Source organism: Myripristis murdjan, chromosome 10, assembly GCF_902150065.1.
Source record: "Myripristis murdjan chromosome 10, fMyrMur1.1, whole genome shotgun sequence".
In the NCBI taxonomy this organism is placed as follows: Eukaryota; Metazoa; Chordata; class Actinopteri; order Holocentriformes; family Holocentridae; genus Myripristis; species Myripristis murdjan.
Window position 1 is genome coordinate 34,625,179 of NC_043989.1, and position 12,951 is coordinate 34,638,129.

Below are 12,951 nucleotides of genomic sequence, written 5' to 3' on the forward strand. Positions count from 1 at the left end.
GGGCAATTTATATTTTCATTCATCTGTTAATTCATTTTCCAAATCACTTATCTTAATTAGGGTTGTGTGGGGTGCTTGTGGTGTTGAAAATGTAAAAAGAAAGAAAGAAAGAAAGAAAGAAAGAAAGAAAGAAAAGAAATAGACTGCCTAGTATAACTACTGTTTATGCCAGTTTGATAGGTAAGTAATATGTAAAGCCCAATCATCTGTATGGTCTTTGTGCCTTTTGTCTCAGGCTGATTCCTTTAAGATGGGTCAAGATCTTGTCAAGAACTCTCCGGGTTGTTGGGACACTATGGAGAGCATTTTGGGCCTGAATGAAGCTGACAATGCATCAGCTGGCCCATACTCCAGGGCTGGAGGTGATACTGAGGCTCAACAGAGGCTGTTAATTGGCGGAGGTCCTGTAAGGTGCCCATCTGGATCCAGACTAGATCAGTTGTTGTCATCAATGAACAGCAGTGGCAGGAGCTTGGACACTCTACCAAGGTAATCAAAATTTAAATTGAAATTCACATCTAAAATAAATTACAAAATAAAAAATAAATACATTAATAAATTAAAGTAAATGACAGTGGACAGTTATTTTATCATGTAGTTGCTACTATATTTTTGAAACAGATCACAAATATAGCTGCAAACAGGAAATAATAGTGTTCAAGCAAACATCACCATCCACTGGCCCAAATGTCAGTTATTTCTGCCTGACCCAGTGAAGATGGGTGAGGATGGGATCAAAAGTCTAGAACCAGTGAAAAAAATATTTTGGACAAAATGCACAAGAAAATTTAGTTGGTCGGAAATAACACCAGCATGTGTCGTGTGCATTTGCGTCAAGAAAACCAGTGAAGACTTTTTTTTTTTTAATTGTGCATTGTAAGGGTCTGCAGTTAGTGGCCAAAATGTAAAGTTGGTCAGGTATTTCATGTTTGGATTTCCACCTACAATTTGTTATCAATAAGGTAAAAGGAAATCACTCTGGCAAAGGACATTTGATGAAAAGTGATTTTGAAAGGTTTTAAGCCTTCGCTGCTCTTTCATTTTTGTTGTGCTATAGTTAATGAGCACATTGAGGAGGAGGCTACTGCAGCTTTCACTTTGTGAAAGGTTTTTTTTGTTTGTTTTTTATTTTTGTGACCCCAGCGAACTAGCCAGAAAGTACCTATTTCAATACTTCAGGGGACCAGAACTTTGCCCAGGGGAACCTGAAGTTAAAAAAAAAAATCCCTTTTCATGCAGTACACTGCTGGAGAGGATTTTATACAATTTCCATGTCCAAAAATGCGAGCTATCCCTTTAAAACATTTTACTGCTACTGCTGTTGGTTTTGTACACTGTCACAATGCTGCAATGTTTTATTTATTTAATGCCTTTCAAGCCGTAAAACATTCCTACTTAGAATGTTGTAGTTGTGAAATGTCCATTGTATACAGTACGTGTTTATGACTGTATTTATGAGACACATAATGACCCAGTTTCCCACAGTCATTATTTAAGTTTCATCTAATCTTATAATTTGTTTACTCCTAGACACTTCCAGGCTAACAATATACTACACGATAAGAATGCAAATTCAGTGAAGGGTTGTCGACCATCATTGCAGAGAGAATCACTAAGCTTCATGAAGGGTGTGATGGATGAATGTACACATATGGCCAACTTCTCTGGTTAGTATCACTACACACACAGAAAACACACACAGATATGTACAGCCATCATATTAAATCTTATTTTCTTGTTTGTGCTTATAGACCATTTCCAAGATGTGTTAAGAAAGGGCATACAAAAATATTATGGAGAAGTATTGATCAACTTACTTTTGCTGTCACAAAAAGTTGTAATGATGATTTTGTTAACTTCGTGGGCCTCATTCATTCAAAAAGTTGTAATGATGATTTTGTTAACTTCGTGGGCCACATTCACTAATATGTGCGTGGAAATGTTCGTACTTTGCGCACAAAATAAGTGCGTACGCAAAATGACTGTGGGATTCATGACACCTGCGTACCGACCAATTTTGTTCTCACCACCTTGCGTATGTTTGTGAATCACAATCATTCTAAACTGACAGGCACATGCTTGCAATTTGTGATTAGCATACCACCACGCCCCCGTTTCTCCATATAAGGAAACCGCTTGCCTAGAGTTGATTCATGAATGAAGGAAGCGGTTACGTGAGAAAAGAAGTAGTAAATTTCAGTTTGTTAGAAGCGATGGTGCCAAGAGGCAAAAAACAAAAGAACTTTACAACCACAGAAATTTGAACAATTGTGTCCAAGGTGGAAGCCAAAAAAGGAATACTTTTCCAGAGTATTTCCTCGGGGGTGACCATGGTAAAAAAAAAAAAAAATGATGCTTGGACTGCAATAACTGAGGCTGTCAACGTAGTATCCCTGGAGAACTGCACTGTGGCCCAGGTGAAAAAAAAGTGGTTCGACATAAAAGTTGATGCCAAAAAACACATTACAGACCAGAAGAAAAAGAAGGAGACTGGTGGAGTACAAGGTCCACCTGATCTAACGCCACAGGATGAGAGACTAGCAGCAATAATTGGACAAACATCCATTCATGGAATATGTCCACGAAATGAAGGTGAAAGTGTTGACATCCAAGGAAAACCCCAAGGTAATTGTACTGTTATATTTGCAATTATGTGTGTTCCTAATTAACAGGCATAAGTCAAAATCAGCTGGCTCTTCTGGATGCAGTGAAGGAAATGGCGACAGGCATAAATAACATAAACGAATCACTGAAACAATTATTGAATGTCCACGCCAATAAATATGTATATGTGTATTGAAGTGCTGTGTGTTTAATTTACTTCATGAAAATGTAGACAAAGCCGAAGGAAGAATCGGAACTTATTCAGTTTGCATTTTGAAATTACGCATTGTAACTTACCATCATTAAAGACGCTGCATCAATTCATGACGAGCCTGAATTGCAGCCCTGGCAGGAGGTTCCACATGTGGCTGTGCGTCCTCTTGCGCATAGTTTTGTGGCTCTGCGCTGGGTCTTACAGGAATGCCATGGGTCATTGCAAGATTGTGGAGGACACAGCATGCCAGGTTGATCTTGCACACCTTCTCAGGGGTATAAAGTAGTTTGCCACAGGCTGCATCCAAACACATCCAATGGCCCACATGAGTGCAGTCTATTGCACCAATTGTATTTGGCATTCCAGCTATGCCATGGAACCCCCTCTTCACATCAGTCTGATTATTTTCATCATATGGGAATTTGATATATTCAGGCAATAGTCTTAGGATGCCATTTAATACCCGTGGGATGACACAGTTTAGAGAGGGTCGTGAAATCCCAGCCCGGTCTGCTATTTTTCTCTGAAATGTACCTGTAGCCAGGAAACCAAGGATGGACAGGACTTGCGCCTGATGAGGTATCGGATGAGAACGGCATGTCGGGTGATTTAGATGCTCCAGAGAATCACATAGTTGCAGTAGCACATACCTTGGCAAACGGAAACGGCTGATAAACCATCCATCATTTTCCTCGAACATGTTGTGTCCGTCCCTGAATATGCACTCTCTCCTCAGGGCACGGGCTGCAATATCCTCTAGCAAGGCTAGATATCCTCCTGAGACCCAGCCTATTCAATTATGTTCTCTGTAGTGGACATCAATTGATAGTCTATATCCTTTTACTCATTTGAGCTATCCTATCAAGTCCTGGTGTACAGTTGTCCCTCGCTATAACGCGATTCACCTTTCGCGGCCTCGCAGTTTCGCAGATTTTTTTTTGTGCAATTTTGCATGCTTGTTTTTTTTTTTTTTTTTTTTTTTTTTTTTTTACAACGCATTGTGTTCTGCATCCTGATTGGCTAAGGGACTATAGACCATTGTCAATCAGTCTCCTGTACAGTACAGAATGTGTTCATTCTATAATACTGGACTTAATTTTCTACGAAGGTTTGAACTTTGAGAGTTTAAACAAGAGAGAAAAGTGAGAAAATGTTAATGCCTGTCTGAGAAAAGTACATAAAGTGTGTAATGAGGGGTTTTACAGCCTTAAAACATCTATAATAATTGTAAAAAATAAAGCTGACTACTTCGCGGATTTCGCCTATTGCGGGTTATTTTTAGAACGTAACTCCCGCGATAAACGAGGGACCACTGTACTGTACAGAGGGCATCCAGGCCTTTCCAATGATATCTCATGTGATAAGGTGGGATGAGAGAAAAACCCACTTTTTATTGAGCCAAAATGGCAGCTACAGAAAAACGAAACAGGAAGTGAAAAAAGAAACAGGAAGTCAAATATTGTTTAGCTATTGGTTTTTACTTTTAAAATTATATATTTTCTTGTTAATGGCATTGATTGTCTGTAATTGATTATCTGTGGTTATTTGATTGGTTTTTTATTTAAATTTAAAATTATCTGTTTTTTACATTAAAATCCACTACAGTTGACGTACTGTAAAATCTAAAATAAAATATGTTTGTGAAATTCTAAAATTTTAAGACACTTTTTTCCTCGGGTCTCAGGAGGATATACCATGTTCACACTTACTCAGGTCAATCAGAATCGTTTATATACCCTAGTGATGGGTCGGTCACGAACGAACCGACTCTAAGAGCTGGCTCTTTATTTTATTTCAAATTGTTTTTATTGAATTTCCAATAACATGTAATGACATAAAACAAAAACATGAATAAGCAAAAAGAAAAAAGAAAAGGAAAACAAAAACAAACAGACCAAAAAAAAACAAAAAAAAACACAAAACATACAAGCAGCCAGAGGACACAATTGCCAGAACACCTTACATGGAATAAAAATCTGGTGTGTATCGAACATAACATCTATATAAACAGACTTCACATACGTACATACAAGTTTCTTTCAGTAGTTTGTTACATTCTCACTACCAAACCCACGCACAGGTGACTGCAACAAAAAAAAAAAAAAAAAAAAGGGAAGTAGTCGCCGGGGTGGGGGTGGGAGGGTGGGCTAGAGAAGTGGAGAGCTACTGATCTAAAGTGTTCGCGTCAAATTCCCTTGTAAAATATCCTAAAAAGGCGTGCCAAGTCTTATGAAACCTATTCACCGATCCCTGAATCGTGCATCTGATTTTTTCTAGCTTGACAAATGCCATCACCTCGTGAACCCAACGTGAATGGGATGGAGGATTGGTGGATCGCCAGTTAAATAAGATAAGTCGGCGGGCTAGTAATGTTGAGAATGCCATTAAGTCTGAATGATGTTTGGATAGCCCACTGTTGCTAGGGGTAACCCCGAATACTGAAATAACTGGATCCGGATCAATTCTTTTTTTACATATATAGGAAAATGTGTTGAAAATCTCTGACCAGAATGTGTGTAGTTTTGGGCATGTCCAAAACATATGTCCCAGAGTGGCAGGGGCCTGGTGACATCTAATGCAGTTTGGATCTGTGCCAGGATAAATCTGGGCCAGTCTGACTCCACAAAGGTGCAGGCGGTTGACTATCCTAAACTGAATCAATCCGTGCCTGACGCATATTGAGGATGTGTGTATTCTTTTGATAACACTTTGCCAGGTTTCCTCAGAGAGCTCAATGTTCAGGTCTTCTCCCCATCGTTCTCTCAGATGGTGGAGAGAATTGTCTACCATGTCCTGGATAATACTATATAACTTAGACACACAGCCTGGTATGTGAGGCTTAAGTTTCAAACATTCATCAAGTGGGCTGGCCGGGGGTTTGTGCGGAAATGATGAAAAATAAGTACGAGTAAAATTGCGTATTTGGAGGTACCTAAAGAAGTGGGACTTTCCCAGGTTGTATTCTTTCACAAACTGATCAAAAGAGCCAAACAGTCCATTGATGAATAGGTCCCCTACACAACGAAGTCCCTTCCCAAACCAGGTCTGAAAAGCTGTATCTAGCAAGGAGGGTTTAAAAAGGGGGTTGGCAGTGAAAGGCATTGACACCAAAGCTTGTGTGAGGCCAAAATGTTTGCGAAGTTGGGTCCAAATACGTAGAGTACCTCTTACGATAGGATTATCTGTATGAGCACCCACCTCTAGTGGTAGCGGGCCACATAATATAGATACTAGGGAGACTGGTGAGCATGCCTGCTGTTCCATGAGGGACCAATTTGGACCATCCCCTTTGACAAAAGTATTATACCATACAGTCACTTTATGAATGTTGGCTGCCCAGTAATAATATAAAAAGTTTGGCAGCGCTAGACCACCGTTTATTTTACGTTTCTCTAGGACAGATTTGCGTACGCGTGGTATAGTCTTATTCCAAATGAATGTGCTAATATATTTATCTAGCTCTTTAAAATATGATTTCGGCAAGAAAATGGGAACTGTCTGGAATAGGTATAGAAACTTTGGAAGAGTAACCATCTTAATTGAATTAATGCGGCCGGCCAGAGATAATGGAAGTGTTGACCAGCGACTGGTATCCTTCCTAGCTTGGTCCAAAATTGGTCTAAAATTCAGTTTGAACAGGTCTTTATAGCTGCGTGTCACCTTGACTCCTAAATATGTTAAGGGGCCGGTTTCGACTTTGAATTCACATGTATCAAGGGACATTGTCAATGCTTTACTATTAATGGGGAATAATACACTCTTTGCTAAATTGGTTTTATAACCTGAAGCCAGACTGAATTGGGAGATTATGTCCAGGCACTTAGGAATTGAATTTTCAGGGTCTGATAAAAATAACAAAAGGTCGTCCGCATATAATGAAACTTTGTGGACTTGCCCCCCCCTATAAATTCCCAATATTTCATTGTTTTGTCGCAGAGCTATAGCCAGTGGCTCAATGGCCAGATTGAACAGGAGAGGTGATAGCGGACAGCCCTGCCTCGTTCCCCTTTGAAGGGTAAAATACTCAGAATGGATATTATTGGTCCTAATTGATGCCTGTGGCATAGAGTACAGTGTTTGAATCCAAGAGGTGAAAGTTGGGCCAAATCCAAATTTGCTTAATGTTTTAAAAAGGTGTCCATATTCAATTCGGTCAAAAGCTTTGTGTGCGTCCAGTGAAATGACTATCTCTGGGAGTTGGCTTGAGTGTTCAGAATACACTATATTGAAGAGGCGGCGCAGGTTATGATATAACTGCCTCCCCCTTATGAAGCCCGTCTGGTCAGGGTGCACAATAGTTGGTAAAACAGATTCTAATCGTAGGGCGAGTATTTTTGTAAGTATTTTATAGTCGCATGTAAGTAAGCTGATCGGTCGGTAGGATTCACACTTGATTGGATCTTTGCCTTTTTTTGACAGAACAGAAATTGTGGCCTGGGTCATAGATACAGGGAGTTTATTTTGTATAAGCGATTCTGTATAGACAGCATGTAGGAGAGGTGTCAATTTATTGGCAAAGGTCTTATAAAATTCAATTGGGTATCCATCTGGGCCTGGCGCCTTTCTATTTTTCATTAATTTTATTGCTTGACCAATTTCAGCATCAGATATTGGCTCTTCAAGACTGGATTTGTCTTCGTCACTTAGGATGGGTAGGTCCAGATTTTCTACAAAATTGTTTGCATGACATCTATCAGAACTATATAAGGAAGAGTAAAAATGCTTAAACTGATCGTTTATATCTTTCGGGTCTGATTTGATAGAGCCATCAGTGGCTTGTATTTCTGTAATATAATTGGCAACCGAAAATTGACGTAACTGATGGGAAAGCAGCCTACTCGCACGTTCTCCATGTTCGTAGTGAGTTTGTCTTGATTTTAGAAATTTTTCTTCAGCCTGTTTAGAGGCGAGAAGATCAAACTCTGTCTGCAAAGCAATCCTTTTCTTGCGGAGGTCTGCTGATGGGGAGTCAGAGTATTGCTGATCCACATCATGGATAAGTGTGGTTAATTCTATGAAGCGTTTTGACCTGCTTTTGTTTAGTCGAGCTGTGTATTCTATTATATGGCCCCTCAAATATACTTTTAGTCTTTCCCATAAAGTAAATGTATTGGTATCCGGCAACTGGTTAGTTTCCAGGAAAAAATCAATCTGGGCCGAGATAAAGTCTACAAAGTCCTTTTCTGCTAAAAGTGTAGGATTGAGTCGCCAGTTGCGCCGACTGGCTAACTTGTTCTGGAGCCAAAGCTCCATGATGACTGGTGAGTGGTCTGAGATGACTATACTATCATAACTACATGATTTAACAAGTGGAAGCATTTTTTTGTCTACCAGGAAAAAATCAATTCTTGAATAAGTCTGATGAGCAGTAGAGAAAAAAGAAAACTCTCTCAATGTTGGATTTTTAAATCTCCATAAGTCTACCACACCACTGAACTGGCAAAAAGCCTCTATAGTATGAGCAGATTTGGAGGGGGGGGCTGCTGGGATTTTAGAGCGGTCGAGAGAGGGTTGCAGGACAGTATTAAAATCTCCTCCCAATATTAAGTGGTGTGTGCCTGACTCTGGGATGCAACCAAACAGTTCCTTAAAAACATTCCAGCTTACAAATTTTGTTGTGGCTCTACTCATTCCATCTGTACAAGTCATGACTGGCGGAACGGAACTGACTGATGTTTAGAAAGGTTTGCCCGGTAATGAAACCACATCTCCCTGGGGCTGGGATGGGGGGGGGGGGGGGGGGGGGGGGGCACAGCGACCACAATGGACAGTAACAAAACACGCATAAAGAACCCCTAATGTAACATATAACCCCAATTGCTGGCCTCTCCCCAACTGAGAGGCTGCACCCTCCCTCCCTTCTAAGCCATTATGAAGTAACCTGTTCAACATCTTACCTATCGGGGCTGAGGCCCCATAAGAACCTTATGTAACAACATTTTAGCTTAACAGCTGTAACATTTCGAGTCAAGGAGACCTGATCCATGTGTACGTAAGTGTCTGTATTCATATCTATATGTGTATGTGTGTGTGTGTGTGTGATAGTGTGCCCGTGAACTGATGTATGTATGTATGAGTCTGAGTCTGTGTATCTGAAATAAAACAATAAAGTCTACATATGTATTACAGTATAAAAGCTCGCAAACTCACCACTTACTAACAGGTTGATCCCGTCATATTACGCATTAAAACAACACTGTAAAGAATACTGACCATCCCTGGTGGTCCTAACCAGTTGTTTGTTGAGAAAACAGAATCAGCAACAGTTTTGAGAACCCATTCAGTGTCACTGTTGTCAGTCACAGCATTTACAGGAGGTAAAGCTAAACTAAATAGAATATAAGCCTATATTTATTGGACAAATTGAGAATTCACAAATGAATTGCTTATTATCAGACTGACTGTGAAACCTGACATCAATGTGTGACATAACATCAGAACAGCACTGACAAAGTATTATCTATAACAGCTGGAGTCAATTATGTGAAATTAGAAAATACAATGAAATAGAATAGACGGCAACAGCCACAGTGTTTCCTGAAAAAATTAAATTAAATGTCTCTACTGTTAGCCAGACTGACTCCTAAGGCCTAAAAACCGTGTCAGCCTCAGGGACTTAAATAAAAAATAAAATATGACACTGTATGTACGTTTCCATCCACAACTTAAAATAATAATAATAATAAAGTTCTCTGTACTCAACATCCTGGCCATCACATGCTATCTAATACACTGTGAAGAAAGTCCTCATATTATATCAGTTTAGATGGCAGCAGAGGAAGCAATATTGGCAGCAGTGTTTCCTAAATACATTCAATGTCTCTCCAGTCAGCCATACCTGCTTTTTACTTCAAGTCGCTGTGGCAATCTCAGCATCGAGTGGCGAAAGTTCTATTGGATTATGTGCCCGAGAGTTCTTTTACAAACGCTTCTGCTTTGACTGGATCCGTGAAGCTTCTCTGCACTCCGTCCCGCGATGTAATCCTCAGCTTGGCCGGGTACCACAACCCGTACTTCACTCCTTCACAGCGTTGCAGAAGTTGTCTCACCTGCTTGAATGCAGCCCGCTGCCGTGCCACTGACTGTGTATAGTCAGGAAATATCCGAATCCTGTCACCGTGTTCAGAGATGAGATTTTGTGCTGCAAGTGATTGGCGCAGGATCGCTTCTTTCTCTTGATAGTAGTGACACTTAATCACAAAGGCTCTTGGCTGCTGCCCTTCATCAGGAGCTTGTTGGAGGGTGCGATGTGCTCTGTCCAAGACGGGCGGTTTATCCAGCTTCAGCACTTTCTGTAATACTTCAGCGACAAATGTAGTTGGGCGAGTGCCGTCCTCACGTCTTTCTTTAATGCAGAAGATGCGTAGGTTGCATCTCCGTGATCTCGCCTCTAGGTCCTCGGTTTTTGCCGTGAGACTCACCACTTCTTTCCTCAGCTGGGACACCTGTTGTTCCAGTTCAGTGATGGTATCAGAGTGACTGTTAGCCGCCACTTCCAGGCTAGCGGTGCGTTGCTCAAGAGCGTTAGCCCTAGCGTTAGCATGCTCCATGGCCGCTTTCATTTCGTCTTTAACGATACTTATTTGTTTGCGTATCTCGGCGTTTTGGGTCTCCGCTTTCTCGTCAATTTTTGCCAGCAGTTCAGCCTTCAAAGATGTAATAGCATGAAGTATAGCTGATTGGCCTGGGTCCGTGTCCTCTGCTTGCTCTGGGGCTTTAGCACCGCTCCTCAGGTCCGGCATCTTTTTCCGTCGAAAAGTCGTAGTAAAGTTGAATAAAAAACTCACGTTTTCACCACCTAATGTTGTATACTCTGCTTATTCGACACTTAATCTGTCAAAATCATGTAGTTTTGGCTCCTTGACAAAAAATAAAGGTTAATATGGGGGAGCTCAGTGACGCGCGTCTACATCACTTCGAGGCCCAACCGGAAGTCTCGTGATCAGTTTTTCTAAGAGCTGGCTCTTTGAAGTGAACAATGGGAGCCAGCTCCTGATTGGGAGCCGTTTTTTTTTTTTTTTTTCGGGAGCCGATTGGTTATTTTTTCTGCGAAAGCCGCACGTGATTGGTCAAGATGTGGGGTGCCGTCTGTCTGCGCTGAGCGCTTCACCCCGGACTGGCAGTTACACACACACACACGAACATGAACAGGAGAACAGGAGGGAGGGAGACAAGAGAGAAAAAGAGCGAGGGGCCAGGAGAGACAACACGAACGCGCTGGAAAGGTGGAGTTAAGAAAATGAGTGACAGCAGGAAAAGGCGTAAAATCTGGACCCAGTTTTATTGACAATACAAAGGCAGAGTGTAGAATCTGCAAGAAAAAAATCTCTTATCGAGCCGGCTCCACTAACAACCTGCACAGGCACATGATAACTGTCCACCCATCAGTGCAATGGGAAGAAAAAACACAAGCAGTTGAACCTGATATTAAGGTGAAGTGTGTCTGCTGCTGCTGCAGTGTGTACAGCAATTCAATTCAACTGTAAATAGTTAAGTTTGTTTTTGTATTTTATAATATATGTTTTGTAGCACTATGTAGAGTGAATAAATAAAGGCATATTTATATAATAAACATATATAAATAAAAAAATAACGCATGTTTTTTTACATTAGTAATTCATTTTGCGCATAATTTTACATTATTGTTGGTAATAAATTAATTTAAGCAACAAAAAATCTGAAGAGCCGCTTGGGAGCCGAAAGAGCCGGCTCTTTTTAGTGAGCCGAGCCAAAAGAGCCGGTTCTCTAAAAAGAGCCGGAATTCCCATCACTAATATACCCTGCATGCCCTTTTACATGCTACTAATTAACCAATTGCCTTTGGCCACAGATGCGTAATTTCATGGCACAAAAAATTGTTGGGAGTGGGTGAACATTATAGGCCAAAACAATTAAATGAAAGCCAAAACTGTTAAGCCTACATTTCGAAATGTACATTCTCATATATTCATTTGTAAACTAGGACTGTTGTACATATATCATGATGCATGATGGCGCCCGTGTTGGCATGCCGTCTGCCTCGCTCTCTCACTGTCGTGTCTATTTTCTTGCTCGTACTACTTTTTGCCTTCCGATATGTGTGTCGCGGAGAGGGTTTGTTTGCATCCAGCCTCCCAGCACCGGCTCCGTCTCGTCCATCTGGTCCGTCACTCTTTATGTAGCATCGCGGACACGTCATCAGAGCGCTGCCACCGTGGTGAGGAATATCGCCGGGAATATCGCGAGACCACCTCATGCTGTGCATCATGGAAGGCATGGGGTGGATTCCAGCCTGCTCCACCCCATTCAGAGGTCTACTGACCCATCCCACATCAAAACTGAGCTTTTTAATGCCCAGTCCCTGTCAAATAAATCAAGTCTGATCCATGATCACATTCTTGAGAATGATATTGATCTGATGTGCCTCACTGAGACCTTGCACCAACCTGAGGTTTTCTCAACATTAAATGAAGGCCGGGGTGGTGGCCTGGTGGTAATTTACCGCGACACACTCAAGCTGTCTCCTCTGTCTCTGCCTGATGTGTCCTCCTTTGAATATCTGGCCTTCAAATCCTGCTTTTCATTTTATACATGCTGCCACTGGGTCGTGTCATCAGCCGTCACGGCATTTCCTTCCATTGCTATGCCGACGACACTCAGCTGTACCTGCGAACCGACCCCAACCAATGCTCCACCCTGGCCCCTTCATCATAATCATCTGCTTCCTCTTCATCACCATTTCCGGCCCTCTCCAACTGCCTGGAGGAGATAAAGACGTGGATGAGTCACAACTTCCTCCAGCTGAACAGCTCTAAAACCGAAGCCATACTAATAGGTACCCCTCATCAGGTCCAGTCATCTCCCAGAAGCACCATCTCTTTTTCCGGTCAAGACATTCCCCTCTCAACAACAGTTACCAACCTTGGTGTGAAGCTGGATCCACAACTGACTTTTACCAACCACATCAAACATCTGTACAAAACCTGCTTTTTCCATCTCAAGAACATCTCTAAACTCCGCCCCTTCCTCACCTTCTCCAACGTCCACGCCCTAATCTCCTCCAGGCTTGATTACTGTAACAGCCTGCTCATCGGTGTACCCAATAAAAACCTCCAGAAACTTCAGTTCATTCAGAACTGTGCTGCCTGAACTCT

At 41.5% G+C, this 12,951-nt stretch overlaps 1 protein-coding gene across 4 annotated transcripts in view; it reads left to right on the forward strand.

The window, feature by feature from the left end:
- The window catches only part of abhd18 (abhydrolase domain containing 18), a 97,063-nt gene that overhangs the window by 64,832 nt on the left and 19,280 nt on the right, over window positions 1–12,951 (forward strand). For 3 of the 4 annotated variants that reach the window (XM_030061773.1, XM_030061772.1, XM_030061774.1), the window contains exons 11-12: window positions 236–489; window positions 1,531–1,667. In XM_030061773.1, the coding sequence (XP_029917633.1) occupies window positions 236–489; window positions 1,531–1,667 (391 nt within the window). The remainder of the gene's footprint in view (window positions 1–235; window positions 490–1,530; window positions 1,668–12,951) is intronic. The other variant, XR_003928827.1, reaches the window with a different exon arrangement.